The sequence below is a fragment of the Vigna radiata genome, unplaced genomic scaffold (genome assembly GCF_000741045.1).
Source record: "Vigna radiata var. radiata cultivar VC1973A unplaced genomic scaffold, Vradiata_ver6 scaffold_51, whole genome shotgun sequence".
In the NCBI taxonomy this organism is placed as follows: Eukaryota; Viridiplantae; Streptophyta; class Magnoliopsida; order Fabales; family Fabaceae; genus Vigna; species Vigna radiata.
Genome location: NW_014542732.1, coordinates 1,257,735 through 1,279,208, shown reverse-complemented (window position 1 = coordinate 1,279,208; position 21,474 = coordinate 1,257,735). Strand labels below are relative to the sequence as shown.

At 35.3% G+C, this 21,474-nt stretch overlaps 2 protein-coding genes across 2 annotated transcripts in view; both read right to left on the bottom strand.

Moving 5' to 3' along the window:
* Positions 1 to 8,424: 8,424 nt before the first annotated feature.
* Positions 8,425 to 14,111, bottom strand: LOC106780724 (uncharacterized protein At1g04910). The gene is made up of 11 exons (XM_014669038.2): positions 13,704 to 14,111; positions 13,049 to 13,145; positions 12,772 to 12,839; positions 12,193 to 12,281; positions 11,936 to 12,113; positions 11,178 to 11,306; positions 10,332 to 10,468; positions 9,992 to 10,205; positions 9,705 to 9,889; positions 8,975 to 9,070; positions 8,425 to 8,690 (listed from the first exon to the last, which is right to left on the bottom strand). Exons 1-11 carry the CDS (start codon positions 13,905 to 13,907, stop codon positions 8,552 to 8,554), a joined length of 1,536 nt encoding a protein of 511 aa, XP_014524524.1. The 5' UTR covers positions 13,908 to 14,111; the 3' UTR covers positions 8,425 to 8,551.
* A 2,144-nt stretch (positions 14,112 to 16,255) lies between these two features.
* LOC106780674 overlaps positions 16,256 to 21,474 on the bottom strand; it is a 20,863-nt gene continuing 15,644 nt past the window's right edge. The window contains exon 7 of the mRNA XM_014668971.1: positions 16,256 to 16,638. Within this exon, the coding sequence (XP_014524457.1) occupies positions 16,256 to 16,638 (383 nt within the window). The remainder of the gene's footprint in view (positions 16,639 to 21,474) is intronic.

Genomic DNA, 21,474 nt, shown 5'->3' with positions numbered 1-21,474 from the left:
CTAGATGAATTAAATGGAAAGAATGAAAAGATAAACCCTAGATTTGGTAGATTGAAGCTTCCACATCCAAAATCCTCCTCGAAGGGGTGAAAAAAGTGTTGTGTCATTTTTCTCTGCCAAAAGATACAAACCCTAGGGTGTCTAGGTCTTTAAATAGGACATAAAAATAACAGAAAACAAGTCCAAGCCCAAACAGATCATAAAAATCGTAGAAAACAGATCCAAGCCCAAACAAATCATAAAAATCGTAGAAAACAGGTCCCAAGCCCGCGTCCCCGGCGCTCAACGCCCAAAACTGGCGCTCAACGCTCTGCGGTACTGGCGCTCAGCGCCCAAAACTGGTGCTCAACGCCCTTGGTCAACTTTTTCAGCATTATGGTCAACTGGTTGACTTTTCTGGTTGACTGATTCACTTTTCTGCATTCTGGTTGACTTTTCTACACTGCAACTTGTTAAGTCCCTGGCAAGTGTACCAGATCGTTATCAAGTAATATAAATGGGTAAGTCCGAGTATCGTTTTCCCAAAGGACTCTTAGGCCTTAACTTTCATGTAACCTAATCTTGTAAGACTTGAGAAAAGAATAATATTGGTGGTTTTATGCAAAGAACAAAAATAAACATGCAATGCAATTGATTCAATTGGTTTTTGAAAACTATGGATGAATGCTGTTGTTGGGGTTTACAATTTCATCTCATCCACTCTCATATATCTACTCTTCTTATTTAATTCACTTGTTTATCTAATTGTCATGCAAACTTTCTGAATTACCCTTAGCCCAATTCCTTGGTGAAAAGAGCCTATTACTAATTACCGGCTTGCTATCCCTAGCCTCCCCTAGTAACTAATAATGCAATGCGTGCTGAAGCAAATGCAATTGACCGTCCTATCCCTATCCCTAGGCGATAGATAACACATGATCAAGGAATTTCCCACCAGTTCATGACATTACCGTACGTCCCCATATCGATAAAGACAAACAACGTTTATTGAATGAGTTAAATAATAAAAGCTTTGAGCGCAGATGAGAACCCAACAATTGATAAGTAAGTATATGACAAGCATATGAAAATAAATAAGAATTTCAATATACGAGAGTTTCAAAAGATTACATTGTTCCCCAACAACAAAGGGTTTAGTTCACCATTGACATGGTGAAACTAGATGAAAATAATGAAATAATGGAAAAAGAAAACCCTAGATTTCATAAGAAGGAGCCTAAGCATCCAAGAAATCTCCTCCAAGGTGTGTGGAATGGCTCTATACGTTCTCTCTACCAAAAGAATCTTTATCTAATTCGCACTAAGGCTATATATAAGCCTAAAAAGATAACAGATAGATAAGAGAAAGATTTACAGAATCTAACTAAAAAAACAGACAACCGCCCAGGCGCCTAATTTGATTGCTCAGCGGTTTGCCTCTAGCCGCCTTGGCCTCTCAGCGGTCAGTTTTGCCACTGAGCGGTTTGCCTCTAATCGCTCTAAGCGCTCAACGGACCATTTTGGCGCTCAACGGCTTGTTTGACCCTTCTTTTCATCATTTTTCTTCTTCTTTCATGGGTCTAAGTCCACCTTACTTCACTTACATCTTTAATTCATCCAAAAACCCTGCAAAACAATACAAAACAAGCATAATATCTCTAAAACCAACTTTTGACTCTCAAGAGACTCAACTTAAGTGTTTTACTTGATTTAGAGCTCATACTAAGCCATAAAGGGTGTGTTTTACTATCAAATTTAAGTATGAAAATAACGGTTTTTAGACCGTTATCACAACTCTTTGATAATTCAAACCTTCTTTCAAATCATTCAATAAACCTACAAAATCAAGGGAAACCAAGCATAAAACCAAGAAAACCAACTTTGACTCTCTTATTCTCTAACTTAATAAAAATACATGATTTCAAGCTAATTCTAAGCCATAAAAGGTGTGATTTAATATCAAAATTAAGTATGAAAATAATGTTTTTCAACCATTATCAATTGGGATAGAGACATGGAATGACAAAGATGAGTGCAGGCGGATTGGGATCAAGACTTGGAATGACAGAGACGAGTGTAGGAGGATTGGGATCAAGATTTGGAATGATAGAGACAGGTGAGCTATATGACTCAACCACTGGAATAGGAATGACTTGCTAAAGAATAGAAATATCTTGAACAAATGGAGAAAAGTAAGGAGTCTATTCAAAGAATGTGACATTGTTTAGGAGAGTAACACCAATATCCTTTTTGGAGTCGAAAATAGCCTAAGAAGACACATTTGAGTGTGTGAGCGGAGAGTTTGTCTAGACCTGGAGACGTGTCATGAACAAAACATACACAACCAAACACTAGGGGAGATGTATGAAACAGAGGATCATTAGGAAAGAGAATGGAGAAAGGAACTTTATTATCAAGAGAGGAGGAGGACATCCTATTGATAAGATAACATGCAATTAAGATGACATCCCCTCAATGATGGATATGAATATGAGCACCGATAAAAAGGGTATGGGGAGTTTCAACCAAGTGTCTATTTTTTCATTCTGCTATACCATTTTGTTGTGGTGTATGACAACAAGTAGATTGATGTAAGATACCATATGAACTCAAGATGGCAAAAAATGAGTATGAGAAATACTTTCTTGCATTATCACTTCTTAATATTTTGATTACTTGACCAAATTGATTCTTGATTTCATTCAAAAATGATGTAAAGATAGCTAACAATTCAAAACCATTTTTCATAAGATAAACCCAAGTAAATCTTTAATATTCATTAATGAAGGTAACAAAATACTTAAAACCAAAGGAGGAGATACGACTAGGTCCCCATATATCAGAATGGATGATGGAAAAATGAGAATTACATATTAATTGAGACCATTTAGGAAAGTAAGATCTAACATGTTTTCCTAATTGACATGACTCACATTCTAAGGTCTAGAGACCACTAAGTTCAAGACACATCCTTTTAATTTGGAAAAATGAGGATGACCAAGTCAATCATGTAGCACTTTAGGATTAGGAGCAACAACACATGACACCCTTGGACGAGATCCAAAATGGTATAATCTCCCAGCTTCATATCCTTCTTCATTCTGTCTCCCCGAACCACGCTCATGTATAACAAAAGATTTGCCATCAAAGGTTATTGAACAATTTAACATTTTGGTCAACTGGCTTAGGGAAATTAAATTAAAAGGACAATTAAGGACAAAAAGAACAAAGTTGAGATTGAGAGAGGGAGAAAGGAAACATGACCGACTCCTTTTGAGGAAGTTTTAGATCCATTTGCAAGGGATATGAAATGAGATTTTTCTCGAAAGGAAATCAATGAGAATAAAGAGATATTACTAGAAATGTGATCAGAAGCGCCTGAGTCAACTACCCATGAATTTTGACTTTCCATGGATTGAGAAACGCATGTTATTGATGTACTTGGAGATTGAGATGATTGTGCCAAGTTATTAGACTTTAACCTTAGATATTCTTGATATTCATCATCAATGAACTTAGAAGTAGAAGTTTCATTCTTTGAAACATTGGCGGTTTTGGAAGGGAAACCATGTAAGAAGTAGTAATTCTCTCTAGTGTGACCCATCCTTTTGCCGATATGTGCCTTGGGGACGTCCCCGACCTCCTCGTTCACCTTCTCTAGTGTCAGGTCCTCCTCTTCCTCATGTGGCAACCATGACAGATGGCTTCATTAGTTCATGCGTTTCTTGAGTTTGAAGTGTTGGGACACATAGAAGGCGAGTGGTCAATGTTTCCATGTAGGGGACCTCATGACTGGTTAGAAGTTGATATCTAAGATGACCAAAATTGGGATGTAGGGCATGAAGACTCAACACCATGTAAAATTTGTCTAGTTTCTTCTCGATATCCTCTAATGGATCCGCTTCCAAAAACATCCTTTGTTCTTTGACAAAAGATTGGGCTTCAGCCATGAAGGACACCATATCATGGTCTTCACCCTCAAAGTTAAGAACACCACACGTTCTTCTTGTAATCACAACAGAGAACCAAAATCAATCTTCAAATATTGCAAATCTTGATCGTGCAGTATACACCCAATTGTGCAGATTGATCAAACGTTCAAACCAGCAAACCTTGCTTCTCAAGAAACCTCAGAATCTTTGATCACCACGGTCCATCTTGTTTCTTGAAACTTTTTCTTTCTCTGTACATGATATGAAAGTGTCAAATGTACAAAATTTCTTACAGAATTCAAATCACCATGAATTTATAGTTAAACACATATCAGACACAATTTAATCGACTTTGCTACTAATTTAGTTGAATACAACTTTTAGTTATAACAATTTAGCAGCAATCAAAGCAATTAATTGAATGCACAATTAATGCAATCGACTTTCATTTAATGCTTGGTCAACACAGTTAAAAATATGACCGTTATGTTAGTTGTGTCAAGATTTAACAAATTTTCAAAACATCAACCAACTTAGTCGAATACAAATCACATGAAATCGATTAAGCAACAATACTTAGCACAATTTTGAAAACTTTTCTTCTTGAAAAATCTCACAACACACTTGAAAAGGTTTTGTGCAAACAATCGATTCACCCCATAATGTAATCAACTTAAAACTGTTGTTTTGCCACACATTTTAAGTTCAACCAAAGTGCTTGTGGTTTTCCTTTTCCAAAAACATATGCCATGCATACACATATAAAATCACATATTAAACGCAATGATATGCAATGAACAACATAATCATGTTCTCAGATATGCTTATACAGATTTTAAACAGTAATGAAAAACATATAACATGTAAGCATAGAACATGTAACACAAAATGTACATGTGTTATAAATTATGTGTTGTCATCATAAAAAACATAGATATTACTGAAATTTGGGTTAAGCAAAATTTGTGCTCCCCCTATCAACAATCTCTACAATCTCCCTTTTTTTTTTATGATGCATAACCATGATTAATAAACAATAATGTTGCACAGTCACAATACAACCATACAAAGTATCTTCAATTTACAAATCATCATAATTCTCCCCCTTTGGGCATTATAAAAAAAGATAAGTACTTTGTAATTCATACACAAATAATCAACCATATTAGAGATGCATAAGATATAATAATAAAAACAGATTATGATGTTCACCATATCAATGATATTCACATGATTTTAAGATTTTCTCCCCCTTAATTGAAAAACATGTGAACAGATCAATAATATGCAATGCTCCCCCTATCATTATGCATGTATTAATCTCAAATCACATATGCACAATGCAGTACAATCAGAGTATCAGAGCATGTAATAGCATATTCCAGCATTGTATCAGAGCAAATGTAGAGCAATATTATCATAGCATAGTTGATACTATTTCAATCATCAAACACAATTTAATCTCTTATCATCTCAAAACATAGATACAACGGATAAGCACAGAGATATAAGAAGAATAAGCATTCAACAAAATATTAAACAAGGTTTAAAGATAACAAATATTCCAAAGTTTGGAATTTTCAAACCAATGTCGAAACTCAATCGATTAGATCACAGTCATAATTGAATTCTTGTAACACTTTGTTGATTTTCCTGTTTCACACAGTCAACAGGTATTGCTCCTGCAAAACCTTTCATGGTCTTTCCAAATCAAGCATTTTAGAATCAATGCATTACATGAATTATCATTGATTAATGTATGAGTATGCAAAAATGAAAATGAAACAGTAAAATGTATCCAATTGCATACAAACATAGTGTAATCGATTATCTATTTATTTAAATCAACATTCATAATAATTCATTCACTTATAAATTGACTTAACAAAATCTGATTTCATTAATTGTTTCAAACAAGGAAGTACAATCAGATTATAACAAAAGAAAATGGCTTATAAAGCTAGTTATTACAAAAAAAATAAATAAAAACACAACAAACAACCAAAGCATAAACTACAATTTATCAGACTCATAACATTTAATCCTGCAACCTTATCCTATATAGTCATATCCATAAAATCCTCTTCAATGGACTCATCATCCTCATCGGTTGATTCCTCTGTTGATGTGGAGCTTTCCACATAATTCTTGATAATTTCTTCCATCTTTTTTTCCATACGCATAACAAATTTCTTCATCTTACTAGCTTTCTTCGAAGTCTTCTCAAATCTGTTTAATACAAATCTTTGAAACTCAGATTTGGGAGTGAATGAAACTTGTTCACCATTAGAGTCAACCATTTCATTATTGTCTCTGACTTGAGTTTCTTCATCATTGAACACCCATCCCGTGGCCATTTTCTTCAGTTCAATGCATGTTAAAGTTGCCTTTCCAATCTCATTGGATCTGTTACATACAACTTTAGCTTCACCAGTAAGTACCACTTGGCTGAGTATCAAGATTCTACTAATGAACACACCATAAGGTAGGTTACACCAGTCACGTAAGCTTGTATCAATAATATGTTTCTTGATTACAGCTACCTAATTTGTTTGAATCTTGAACTGTATTGCATTCAACAAATACAGATCTTCTGATGTTAGCTTGTCGTAGTGAAATCTTCCTGGTAACAATACCCAATCAAGGATGTACGCAATTATCTTTTCTTTCTTGTATCTTCCAGGATACTTAATTCATGCAGTCTTTATACATTTGCCTCTTTTTAGTCCACCTGTTGTGTAGAGAATTGGATAAGTGTGACATGCATCCTTCATCCTTAAATCCAACAACCTGTAGCCATGTATCATTATTGATCACAATGTCCACCCCTTTTACGCGTGAATGAATGTCACCGTCGACAACTTTGAGATTATTATAAAACACACCAACCAAATATGGATAGTAGTCCCCCTTCATCTGAACAAAAATGGATAGACCTTGATGAGCGAGCTTTTCTGGAAATATGAAGCCTTCGTTTCTGAACAGAGATAACTCAAGTGAATTGTGTGGAGCAACCTCTTTGACATTTTTCCAACCCATGAACCTTTCTCTAGCAGTACTGCCACTAATCCATCTTGAAGGGCTTGCGTTTCTTTCAGATGGAGGAACTCTCCTAGTACGTTTGGATGAGGACGGTGTTTCCATTTTTCAAAGGATTTACAGAAAACTCTTACGCAACTTTTTAGGGTTTCAAATACAGCAAAGACATAAACACACTTAATGTTTACAGAGTTTTCAAAAAGAACATTTGTAAGGGCGCGAATCAAAATCACACATACTCAAGCCCATTTAAAATTTCAAAATATAAAGCCCATAGCAGAGAAATAATCGATTTTATTAAAAGCATAGTCAACATGTGTATGACACAGTGTTACTAAAATAGAGAAAGACATTCATAACATAATTGACTCAATTCATAACACAATCGATTAAAAGATGCATAACTTGATTTTCATGCAACCCGTTCAATCAAATAAGCACTCAACAAACATGCATACAACAATCTTTCATCCCAGTATTTATGATGCATGCATGCATGAAAATAATTGTTATTGTTACCACATTGTAAATGTTAGAATTATTGGTTAGTGTGTGTGAGTTGTGTGTATGAGCTTAATCGTAGAATAATTACTAAGTCTACTTATGTTAATGTATTCAGTTAGTGTATTCAGAAAGACTAAAGTAGGGGGTAGTGTGTTGGGTTATCTCAAATGATTGTACCTAGAGGTCTAGGACAACTCCTCAACCTTCCATCTCCCCATTGTATCAACTTTTTATCTATATAAATAATAGAACATGAGAAGGGTCCATTAAGCCCTCAAGAATATATTTTTATCAATCTTAAATCTCAACATGGTATCAAAGCAGGTTCTTTGATCTTCTAACGACTCTCTTCGTTGTTCGCTGGGGGCCGACCACCATGGCCTCCGGCAGCCCCTCCTAAAAGTATCTTCTTCAGAATCTACGTAGCTATAATCTATATTTCTAGAGTTTGTCTGAGAATGGGTCGCTGCCTGTCATATACAGTGAGTTTTAACATAAAATGATATTTTATTAATAGTCAATAATAGTGATAGAATCACAACACTCATAGTAACCAAACTACCAAAAAAAAAACCTATACACATAAAATTAATATTTTACAAATATAAGTACACTAAAATTATAAAGGAAGTCACGGATTTAGCTAAAAATACTCAGCAAATATGATAAAATCAAATAAAGATTGATTTGAAACATTTAAATTTGTATCTTTCAAATTTAAGTATTTCTCATCTTTGACCCCAACTTCCATATCATATCTTGTTCCGTTCGTGCTCTCTCTTTTCCCTGGGCTCACCTTGGGTACTAGAGTCCATAATATATTCTATATATTATGTATATAAATTTAATGTCGTCGTATAAAACATGCGTCTTCCAACTACAAAGAAGTAATTCATTTCTAAAATTAATAGATCCTAAACAAAGATAAATGTTGGCTAAGTTGCCAACATCATGTGCTCGTGATGAAGGGTAGAGATAAGGCACAGGCAAATCAACCAGACCAGATATGTCTAATTAGAATTACAATTTGTCAAAACCAAATTTACAGATTAACCTGTTTCTCCAAAAATAAAAGGTAACTGCAGTTTGGTTTATCGTCATGTTATTTCTAGTTTGCTTTTAGAGCCACATATACACTCAGGATATGGATTTTCATAAAAGGACTCTTCAGTCTTAAATCGTGCCCGGCCTTTGACTCCTGGCGGAGAACCATGCCTTTTCCTTGGAGCTCCTTGCCTACGTGTATAACATTGCAAAATATATAAATTCTTTTATTTTTATTACAGAGAAAATGAGATCAACTAAGGTTGCAAGGGAAAGAACTAGTAAAGCATGTTAGATTAAGTAAGAATAATTAGATATTAAAAGGACAACAGGAAACATACTTCAAAAATAAAAGAAAAATGCAGTTTGTAACCAATTTTAATTTCTAATCATCATGTCATCTTGATAAGTGGATAATAAGGTCACAGAGGCGCCAAAGGGAAAGGAATCTAAAGAATGGTATGCAAGAATGATACCTGTTCTTGTGCATCCGCTGAACCATTTGCGACAGTTCCTTTCCTTCTTCAAGCACTCCAGTTTCCACCATATCAAAAATTCCAACCAGACCTTTCCTGAAGATCAAATGAACAAGAATTTGGAAGGGGGTAAATATGACGAATAGAAAAGTATAAATTCAAGTACTTTTCTGCATAAGTGAAATCCAGAATGAGATATTAGATCATTAAAACTTCTATGGCACAGCAAACATCATCGTTATTAGCATGGTGGACATGCATCGCACTAGCCTGATGCAAAAGAACATGCATCAAACGACTGTGTAAGAAACAAACATAGACAATAACAATGACTTAGCCTTTTCTTATTAAGGGAGTAGCCACCTGAATCAAATGATGCCATAATATTCCATTAACTAACATCTAAATCTTGTTCAGGTTTTCCTTATAATTTTCTTGGTTCTCTAAACCAAATAGGATACCCCTTATCTAATCTACTACATTTAGTGTAGCTTCGATGGGTTTTCTTACACAAGTCCAATGCTGAAATTCTATAATTTTTTTTTACAACAAATACTATCCAGCGTTCTCTGCAAGCACCCATTCACAATCCCATTTTGTTTAGTATCTCCACTCATCCAATGCAAACAAATGTAAATAGCAGAAAAAGAAAGAAAAACAAGAATGGACACCTACAGGTGGTTGAAATGTATCAACAGGCCACATAATTATAATTCCATGGATTCATTACCTGTCTGGATTGATTGTCTTGCGGTGACCTAAGAATCTGCGGTGTCCCTCAACTGCTCTTGCCATATTTCCCGAATATGACGGAACAAATACATCACTCTCTACACATATTATGTAATCAAGAGCAGCAGTTTGGGAAGCATGATTAGTGAAATCTTTCAGCTCTTCAGAAGTTGCAAGGGATTCCTGGTACCATTAACCACAAATTAACCAAGGCATAATTACACCTCACTCACAAATTACGAGGTGTTGGATTATTGTTAGCACAGAAAACAATGACTTACAAACCTTAAAGATTAGATTAGGGAAGCGGGATGAGAGCTCCGAAAGATGGGTATTACCACCATAGATCTCTCCAGCTGCTATGTATATTGGTGTGGATGGTGGGTATCCAAGAGCGTGAAGAAAAATGCCCACCTCCTTTGGAGTAAGTGGACAAAATCCTCCAATTCTTTGTTCTGTTGAATTTATCGCTTTTACTTTCCAATAATTTGTATTCTCCCTAGAAGAATTGAAACAGTTTTTTAAAAAGAATCAGCACAACGATTACCTATTCTAGAGTTATACAAAAGACATACATTTTTATCTCAACACATAGCAGCTGATACATAATAACTATTCTCTCTACCTCAAAATTCTAAGCTCTTCAGATTCTGCATCTGTCAGACCATAAGAGCAACCGGTAAAAGACAGCATATCTTTCTCATATCTCAGATGGAGAGCAATATATCTTCCTCCTTGTGATCTCAGCCGATCCACCAACCTCTGTTTTGTAACCGTCATGTATGCTCAGAACCTAATTTAACAGGAAGCCCCATGTAGACATCTTAAATGCATCAAAAGTGAAAAGGACATCTCAAACCTGGGACCATATGCATCATTTTCTAGCATGATGTACAAAAATACTGGACTTAAATCGTCAAATTTTTTAACCTAACAACTATTTGACATCCAAAATGCTTAAAAAATTCATTTTTATATTCCAATACTTCTAATACTATATTACTAAGACTATCTACTGATGACACCACTATATCAGCCAGCCCTATCCTAAACTAAAAATATTTATTAGTCATGACTCTCTATGCCAGCAAATCCACTAAAATCAAAACTTTCCCTTTGTCCACTGTTACGCACAAGATTTGTAAAAAAATTTTATAAATATGAAACAATAATAAACCGAAGAATGCTATGTCTTTCCCTCACTTTCTAAAGTCCGCCCATTTTGCCTTTAAAATTTCAGATATTCAGACACAAATTAAAGAAAAACTCATTTCATTTCAATTTGAATCCTTTCAAATGCATTATTTTCCACATTCTCTCTGAATTGCTTCTTTTAATAAAAAAAATCAAAATGGAAATGAATCAGTGATTGCATAATCATTTCATCAGTTACTAAATGCAATATGACGTACACATAATGTTTTTGCAAGATATTTAGAATGCTGACTACACCACTAAAAAGAAGCCAAACCTTTCCTAAATTCTCTATTGGAGGAGAAAATCGAAGCGCCTGATACATTGCCCGGCACCTCAACCTCTGTATGTCCAGAGGAAGATCATTGTTTGCAAGTCGAGAATCTGATTTTGCAACATGTATCACCTGGAAGATCAAATCATTATTTGTTCAATACCTTTTTTATTATAAACAAGGTCCGCAGCCAAAAAGTGAATTTTAATGATCATGGAACAATGAAAAATATGAGAGCACTCCCAGATTACGAACATAAAAGAAATTCCCTTCACTGAGAAGAGGCATTGAGTTTGTACACACCCCATAAAAGGCAATCGTCTAATGTGGTTGTCAATGCCTGAAACAGACACGTTTCAGAAAATACTAAAGGATGATCATTCTGTATTCTTCAAATACTATTGAACTACCCCATAAAATATGTACCACAGCATTTCTTTGACCTTTTCTTAATATGTAACACTAAAATTTGCTTGGGTATAACTATAAATTCTTGTAAGAACATTGCATTTTTCTACTTGTATAGTAGTTAATGGCATTGAATATTTCTAGAATATAAATACTTGTAGAATATAAAAATCCTTGAGAACTATGCCTACTATTAATTTTCCAATTACAACTAATTTTCATAGGTTATAATTTGAGAATTAGATCTAAACAAAAATAAACCTGTGTAAGCCGATTAGAGAGTTTTACAATGAAGCCACTCCAGAAAATGAGAACCACAAGAAGTTGAAGTCATATAGGAGAAGTTTGAGTACCTGATAGTCACTCCACAACCTTGTCATATCTGTATAGTAACCGAACCCAGCCCAGGAAGTAAAGTGTTTCCTAGCCCGGGGGATACCTTCCAAGTTTTTGGGAAGCTCACTAACAATCCGGATATCACCTTTCAGGGATTGAATGAAATGAAGCTCATCAAATATATCTGAAAATACACTGTGCACACACCCAATGAGAAGATAAAGTTGGAAAACAATACAACACATATCTTTGAATAGCGTGTACCAAGAGATACCTGGAGTCTTTCCAGAATGAACGTTTATCCAATTGAGGAATGACTAAAGTTGCATTCATCATATGTGCCACAGCCACCATGTCTGATATCTATAGAAAAACTTAATTATTACTTAAAATGCAAATAAATTATAGAAGTAAAACAGCCATTGGTTTCACATAGTGACAACCAATCTTAGAGTAGGTGCCATCATTACAAACTGAAACCCTTGTACATAAAACACAAAAACAAAACTCGAACTGCATTTCACCGTAACAACGCTTCATATTTAACAAATACAATGAACTGCTGAAGTATTGCAGGAATGGGAAAAAAAGTCAAAATGTTGTCAATCGGCAAAAGGAAAGAATAATGAACAAATACAACAAGTAGACACTAAATTCCAGCCTCTGATACAAAAAGGGAACTACAAAACCTAGACAGATACAAGAAAGCTAAAATAGTAAATCTTGGGTACTGAATTTGGAAACTGTAATTGGATCTAAATATTTGCTACACATGAGGTTACAAGAATAAGGGCATAACTAAGCTATTATAAAGGAGTTACCAGAGAGTGCATGAGAGGAAAAAGTGACTTACACCGGTTCGCATTTGATTTAGTCCACCGTTACTTCTCACAGTTAGATAGCGATTAAATCCTTTGGCAGCTGACAAAGTAAAAATGTGGAAACATATTTTAGAGAAAGGGAGAGACAAAAATGCAAAATACAATGACAACAACACTGCTCTGGTTACCAAACATCCAACTATAGATAGAAGTGGTAGAAAAAAAAAAGTTAACTGAAACAAATAGAACCAAGTGAAAGAAAAAACTAAACAAAAAGCTATTACAAGAACTTATGTCAGCATCTCAAACCTTTATATTTAGTAGTCCGCTCAACACACTGATGTAAGCCATGATTGAACGGAGAATCCCAAAGTTGCTGTTTATCGTGCACATGTAACTCTGGCAACTGTAGCGATTTGAAACAAATGCAGCAGTCATTGAGTGTGAAAAGGAAGCAAAAAGAAAAGTGAAGCCTGAACTGACGGAGTCTAGCTAATATAGCTAAAACCAACTAAACTAGCTGATACCATCACAAAAATAAAAATTGATACTCTTAAATATGTAAGCAAACAACCACTTTGCGCACACATATTAACACCTGCAATGGATTTTTGAGAGAGAAAAATATTGGAAGACTTGTGTGAAGAAAAAGAAATGACTAGCACACATGCTGCTGCCTATCAATTATCAAAATTGTTAAATTCCTCAACTGCGAAAACTCCCCCCTTCACGGAATTTTTTTTTTTTGTTCATTGGATGTAGAAATTCACTCAAGACAATTTGACAGAGCCAGTTCAATTAACACAAATCGGTATCCGATTTGGATCTCTAATAACAGTAACGTAAATCAGATGAAAGGATTGAAGAAGAGTGAGGGAACCCAGGAATTTGTTCCAGATCCTTAAATGACATTGAATTTAATTGACTAACAACGGAGAGAATAAACAAGGTGATAACAGAGTACCTGCTGAGAATTAGATTGTCGATAAATGAAAGGGCGTCGTGGATCTTGATCAAGACTAATGTTCCTCACGTAGAACAAAAAGACGATGATGGAGAAAGCAAATATGAATATGGTATAGAAAGTGATGACGCTTGGGGTTAGCTTTCTAGCATGGAATCTACCAGTCAAGAGGCCGCCAGAGCCATACGACCCTCTGCTTACCATCTCTGCCCTAACCTCTCTCTTCCTTACCCAAAGTGTTGAACCCACATCTACATGAATTAACTCCGACAGGGTTGTTACTATCCAGAAAAATACAACAAACAAAAGCTATACCGTGCTTCAAAGTGTACAACGATCACTGATCATCGATGGCGAGTTTTTTCCAGTAATATGCAAGACTAAATTATTATTTTGCCCCCTTTTATAAATGTTGGTGTGACTTTTTAGGTTTAGTTTTAAAACATTTTCTTACACGCAGTCCCAAATACACTATTCCGTAACATCCAATATAGTACAAACTTGCGAAGAACTGTTACCGCTAAATTGTTTTTAGCATCTCTAATTGCTATATACCAAATATTTTTAAATTTAATAATAATAATAATTAACATACCATACTTTTTAACCTTAATAATAATTCATAATTATTACTCTTGTTAAGTGATGATATTTTGATATTCGTATTTAATTAACAATTTAAAATGTTAATAGTTTAATTATATGATTTATTTTTAATTTAAAACATATTATTTATTAAAATGAATCGTGAGGGCGTGATGCAAGGTAGGATATGCCAAATGGGTGTGGAAGTTATGAAGGAATGGGTGATATGATTGAGTTATGGTAAAGTATGGTTTTGTTTGAATATTTTTAACAAAGTTTATGCTAATTCAAGAGGAATGGTAGTTAGATGAAACTTAAAATGTAAATTTATAACTTAAATGACTTTAAGATACAAGTAGAATTACACAAATTTGGCAGCCTTTATTTATTAATTTAAAAAGTAGTTTTTATAATATAAGAGAGCATTTACTTATAGTCTAAGAAACTTTAAATGTGTCTTAGAAAATGAGAGAAAAATCTAATTACTATAACTTAGAGATCAAGAGAGAGTCATGTGGTAAAAGTGAATTACCAAGTGGCAAGAATATGTTTCTCATGCACCACATTCCAACACTTGGAGAGCAAGTTAGATGAATATGTGGGTTGACTTGTAGTAAATCCTAAAGACTCCCCATCTAGTCCACAATCCTAGGCTAAAAAAATCTACACTACTAACCCAAGGCCAAAATACAAGACCCAAAGAAAATTTTATATTATTTGGTCCATAATACAAGACCTTAAAGAAAATTACTCTACTAATTACAATAAATCATTGGCTCAAGAGAATAAGAGTTTGGATCCACCTGTCTCTGCTAAGACCAGATCGTCTAGAGACTAGATTATCTAGCAACTCAAGTTTTGAAGTTTAACAAATAACATTAAACAAAATATTACTTTGAAGAAAAGTGTCTAATGAAAGGAAGCGTTTTTCATAAAGAATCATTTGATAAGCAATAAATCATAGAATAGCGCTTCTAAACATATATTGTCTAAATGAAAATTCTTTTACAAACAATGTCTTACAAAAAAAAAGTCTATCTAAAAGCTTAAAATATGTTTTACTCAAACGTTATTCAAGCAAGCGTCTTACAAAATGTATTGTCTAAGGAAAGTCCGCTAAATGCTATAAATCACAAACAACTTTTGAATATAAGCATCTAATGTTTTACCTCGTGTGATAATTATATGTTGAATGCTTTGCTAAACGATACATTTATTAATGAGTTGGCAAATGAAAAAATGTCTTGAACACGCAATACAACTTAGGGTTAATCAACTTTCAAAACTTTAAATGCATGTGCGATAAAGTGTTTTGATGCTTGTATAACTTGTTCTTGATATTTGTGCATATCATAAAAGTACAAAAACTTAATTAGAATCACTACACACAAGATAAAGACATTAAGAAATATGAAGAACTTGTGTAATTGATAACGGTCTACAAACTGGGCTCCAATCATCAAAGAATTTGTAGGAAAGTCAGGTATACCCAGTGAAAGTTGATACATGTTATCCTGCAAGGATACCTGTCCCTCCCTCATAGTAGCGCACCAGTCGCGGATGTCATCCTGTCTCGCCATACTCTGAATCATATAATCAGTAAACAGATCGGATGGAGGAACATAATGGGATGAGGTAGGTGGCCTAGCTACTCGTCTGCGTGGAGGAGGGATTGGAGGAGGGGGTTTCGTAGCAGACAGCTCCCCCCTATTGGCACAGTTACGATTAAAGAATCTTTTGTTGAGAGGGGGTTGCAATTTCAAAGTAATATCAGATACCCTTGCAACTCCATTTTCCTTACATAAGGCAGTCACCAAAGCAGGAAAACCAAGTATGCAGGAGTCATTGTCAGCCATCAGTGCAATCTCCTGAGAGATGTAAGCTCTTATATCCATATTAATACCTGTTATAATTCCACGGACCAAATAAGAGCGCTCCAGGTTAATATCGGATGTGTGAGAGGTTTGTCATATGTTGGTCAAAGAGAAGGTGCTCCAGATGGTGGCCAGTGAATTAAGATGTTTCCGTAGTATCCTCATCGGTGTTCCACTGGTCCCAAGCTGATACCCATAACTTGGTAGGTACAAGGTGGAGGCAATCAAATCATGATCGGGATGGCTGGACATAAATGTGCAAAGTGGGCACGAGATGTACATCAGTGTATGCATTAGCCTGTTCAAAGCTTTTCTGTCAAAACGTATAGTCTTGCCTTGCACCGTAGAAGCTCTAGTGTTAGGTGTCTGTGAACGTTCAGGGTCCCAAGCATTAACATAAAACTCTTTCACCAAAACTTCATCAATTTCATCCGGGAGATTGGCTAACACATAATCCCATTTTCGCCTCTCCAACTCTGCCCAGATATGGCATTTTCCCCTTCTTTCAACTTAATTCTCCTCTCTGGTAAGAGGCCTCTGCCCATAATGTTCTGAGTGAATCTATCATGGGCTATGATGGTGGACCATCCAAGCTTCATATTGGACCTCTAACAAGAGCCATGTCAAAGAAGATACAAGAAGAAGAGGGAACACTTACTACTTTACTTCTATGGAGTATTTTCTATTAAACCTTTTCTTCTACAATAACTAAATATGTTTACTTGTTTTGTAGATCATCAAAAGGAAGAATAAGGCATCACTCACGGCTAGGAGTTGCTAAACACATTTTGCTCGTGGAAAATACCAAGCTAGCCACACTTATGCCATTTTCCACGTGCAACAAAGGAGCTGGACGAAACTCACATGTGGAGCACCATTTCATTGCATTTTTCACGTGTTCAATTCATAACTTAGCTAGCACACTTCACGTGTAACATGAGTAGCTTCCCATGCACATTTCAGAACCTCTCTTCATCTATAAAAGAGAGGATTCAATCCTTTGTAAAGGCAACTTGAATTTGAGTAATGAAATGTTGTTGAAATCTCTGCTCAACTCTCAAGTTCACCTTTGTGCTTTGTTATCTTGCACTTCCTCTAGCTCCTTTCCCCTTAGGAAAGCTCTCTGAGTTAGAATTCACCATTATACCATCACCAACCTCTCTCGGACCTTCATCAAACACCTTGAATACACTTCATCCATCTTCATGGCTTCATTCATCCGCTGCCCAAATCTGAACCCGTGAAGCTTCTCCAAGCATGAATTCGGTGGAGGCTTCCATCAAGTGGTATCCAGAGCTAACCGTTCTCATCCACGCATCAAAGAGCTAAGTACTCATGCTTCATTTTAACACTTCCGTGTTGTTCTGTTCTGCTGTGTGTGTTTTCTCTGAATTTTTTTTTTAGATTTCGTTCTGTGTTGAGTGGATTGTGTTCGTCCACTTTTCTATAGTTTTATTTTTCATTTTAATCGGTGCTTTTGAGTTGTTTGAGTTCAATTCCACCTTTCACTTTAATTTTGTTTTGTCTCTGTCATGTGCAAGCACCTTGCTGTTTTATCACTGTCATTGGTTTTTTATTCTGTTCATGCCTTTTCTTCGGTCTTTCTATGAGTACAAATGTCGTGATAGCTCAACTTTGATCGTATAAGCACTAAGACTTTGTCTCGCTTGGATCAACGGAGCTTACGCATTGATTACCCATTCTCTGTTTCATACATCTGCATCAAATACGTTTTTGGTGGCCAAACCTGTTTCCACCAGATTTCTTGAAGTTCACGATTACAACATGTTTGTTTGATGCTTTTATATCAGTGTCATGTGTTAGAATTCCATATCTATCAATAATTGTCGAAAAGCTTTGTGCAGTTGAGTGAATTCTGTTTTTGCTCATTGCTTTGACTGTTCTTTCTGGTATTACATTGTGACGTCTGTTTTGTCCAGTTTTCTTTGCATCCAAAGCTTTGAACAAGTTTATTTGATGACTTTAAACATGTTGCAAGTTGTGCCAATTACTATTAGCCATTAAAATGCAAAAAGAGTGATTGAATTGCTTGAAAATTGGATTTCCTGAGAGTTCTTGTTATCCAGTTTCAGCTTTGCACCGTGCTGTTATCATTGTAGTGTATTAGGTCCATTCAATTCTCCTAGTTGATAATCTGCAACTAGATTTAGTTAGTAGGACCAATCTTAATTGTATTTGATCCAGCTAGTGTTGATTCTCTGCAATTCTTTTCAATCCTGCTGCTATCCAGATTTTTCTGCTGCATTTTTCACGGTTTGTTTGTTACAAAGCAACCTAGATGGTGATTTTGTGTAATTGACCAATTCTGTGTATTTGGTTTGTTGCTACAAGTTTATTTGGCCAATACAAAGTTGTGTGCATAGCTGAATTGTCCTTTTGATAGCCAAACTTTAAAATCACCATTTCACCATCAAATATCTTTGAAAATTGTAAGTAGATAAGTCATTTGGAGTTTTTGAGTGTTTTGCTGCTGTTTGTTTGATTGAGCAGTCATAATTGGTGCATTGAAAGTTGTTTCTACTGTTCATATGGTCATTCGATGCATGTAGCCGACACACATGAACCAAAACACCACATTTTAGTGCATTTTTGGAAGTGAACTACTCCTTTTGGTGAATTCTGTGTTTTGGACCAGTTTGCAAGTTAGAACAGGTTCATTTGACCATTTAGAAGGTGTGTGTACTGTTCATTTGGTATATTTCCAGCTCTTGTGAAAAATCACATATTAAACCATTGATTTTTTTTTGCCAAAATAGCAACTACACTAGTAAAATTCTGGACTGGACTTTGTTTGGTTGTTTCTTTGCTGGCACACCTTCCACTTGATGATATTGACATGTTTGAAGAGTCATCTAAGCATTTGAGCCACTACTTCTCTAAATCACCTTGCATGTATCAGATTTTCTGACATTATTTTCTGCTGCAGTACTATTTTTTTTTTGCTGCTTGGCCGTGACATAACTTCTCTATTACTTTGGATTGGCAAAAGCTAGGGGCTTGTGTTTTTCATCAACCTTTTCTGATGATAACATTCTCAATCCAATATAAAAAGCAACAAAATACCCCTGCAATCCAGTTCCAATAGGAAAAAAACAGAAAATCTGCATTTCTTTGTGGCATTTCAACAAACAGCTTTGCATTTTCATCAAATAGTTTCAGCACACTCAATTTCTTTACTCTTTTTGAGTCTTTCTTGATTTTATAATCTGTTCTAGATCCATTCTAAGCTTCCTTTTGCATGCTATCTTTGTTTCCAGCCTAAAAGTGATTAGAATTCAACTTTTTTTTTTTACTTCCAATTCTGCTGTCAAGTTATTTTTTCTGCAAATTTCTGGTGCAACAAGTGTTTCTAACCACTCACGGTTTGTGGTTTTGTTTGATTTGTGGTGGAGTTCTAGCATCTAGTTTGCTTCTCCAAAAGGGGTAGCCTATTAAGGAGTGGAAGGCTTGCTAACAAGGCAACAATTGTGGACATTGGGAGTAATTGTTGTTGTTGTTCCAGCTATACTTGCAGCAATAAAACAGTGTCAGTCCAAGCAAATTCAGCAACTCTTTACAGTCACACTTGGCTTTAGTCCTTGATTGCTACATTTCATTTTAGCTTTCATATTGTATCATGGAACCTTTGAGTATTACATTTCATTCTTTTTGAAACTGAAAGTAACTTGGGAAAATGCTTTTCAAGCAATTCCAAGTCTACTAAACAACATTGTAATAGTTAGTTCCCACCTCTTAGAGTGAAAGTGTGTCAAGGGGCTCCAAGTGTCACTTGCACTGTCACATAGGGTCGTGTGTCATTGTCTTTCATTTCCATTCTTTTACTTTTCCTTGCTCGACTAAACTTTTATGTTCTAAGTCTCCGTGATACTTAGGAGCGCGTTTCATATAGATAAACCTTTGTTTGGTTTATAGGAACATCTCATAGTGCATTCAAAAAGCTTTTGAAAGACTTCTCCAGTGAAACTTGGGTAAGAAGCGTCAGAAGAAACTCTGGCTAGGAAGGACAAGGTTTCTAAGCTTGTCCATTGTGACTCACCTCTCCTTCCTAGGAGCTATTCGGTTTCTTCACCTCTAGAATCTCTTTAGAAGTCATTCACCAAAAACACACAAAACAAGTCTTTGAAAAGTTTTTGACTCAATCTTTGTGAAAGTCTTTCAAACTCTTGAGAAAACATTTCCACACTTTCACAAGCATGAGTCACTCTAGTGTACAAGGCACCATGCATCCCTTTATTGGTGGACCTCTATCATTAGAGATCAAAAGATGAATGGTGACTATACTATCCAAATGACACGTTCCCATGCGAATCCATTTCGACCAGAGTAATGCGTACAACTTGGACATGTACATACAACAGATATGCTTTAGATGGACAGACACAACACAAACTAATTCCTAAATCATGAAAACCACACTCCTAATCTAAACCTATGAACAAACTAAAAACAGAAGAGAAAAAACTAAACCTGATAAAGAGAACAGTTGAAGAGATGAACGGTGAAGCAGAGAGGAACGCACAAGAATGGATAAAACCAAGACTAAGAAGCTTGGACGTGGCGGCAATGGAGGACAAAGGAAGAAATTGGGAGAATGAGCTCAACGCTGTGCGAACGTGAGAGATGAATAATGGCAAGGGTCAAATTTTTAGAAGTGGTAAAATGAAAAAGGAAAAAAGGTAAAATTTAAAAAGACCCATAAGAGTGGATTCGCAAAGCGCTCCTGTTCTGTGCACTATGCGTATCAGTTTACAATTAATGCGCAACCTCTTTTTCAGAACGTTTTGATTATTTTATTTTATTTTTTTTGAAATTTTGGGTGAATTCACATAGCGCACCAAGTGCAATGCGCTATGCGAATGCAAGGTGGTTTTTTTTTTAAGTTTTCTACTTTTTTTTTTTAGAAATCATGCATGATTAGCTTAGCGCACCTCATGTTGTGCGCCTTGCTAATATGGATTTTCAATTTTTTTTTTTTTTATTTTTTTAATTAATTATTTTTTTAATTAATTTTTTTTTTAAATTTAAAAACAGGAACAACATTCGCAGAGCGCACCTCAGCTGTGCGCTTTGTGAATTAGCACAAGATGTGTGCTTTGCTAATTAAGCATTTAATTTTTCCAACTTCACGCTTAGTGTTGACAAATTGGCAAGTGTACCAAATCGTACAAGTAATATAAATGGTAAGACCAAGTATGGTTTTCCCAAGAGACTCGAAAGGCTTTCTCGTTCACGTGAATTAAAATAATAAGACTTGAAAATAAAAATTAATAAATTGGATTTGAGAAAAAAAT

Coding starts and splice junctions, on each gene's coding strand:
- LOC106780724 (XM_014669038.2), bottom strand. CDS start 13,907: ATGGTAAGCAGAGGGTCGTATGGCTCTGGCGGCCTCTTGACTGGTAGA. Junction 9,890..9,991: donor TCCCTAATCTAATCTTTAAG/GTTTGTAAGTCA, acceptor TAATGGTACCAG/GAATCCCTTGCAACTTCTGA. Junction 9,071..9,704: donor AAGACAATCAATCCAGACAG/GTAATGAATCCA, acceptor TTTGATCTTCAG/GAAAGGTCTGGTTGGAATTT.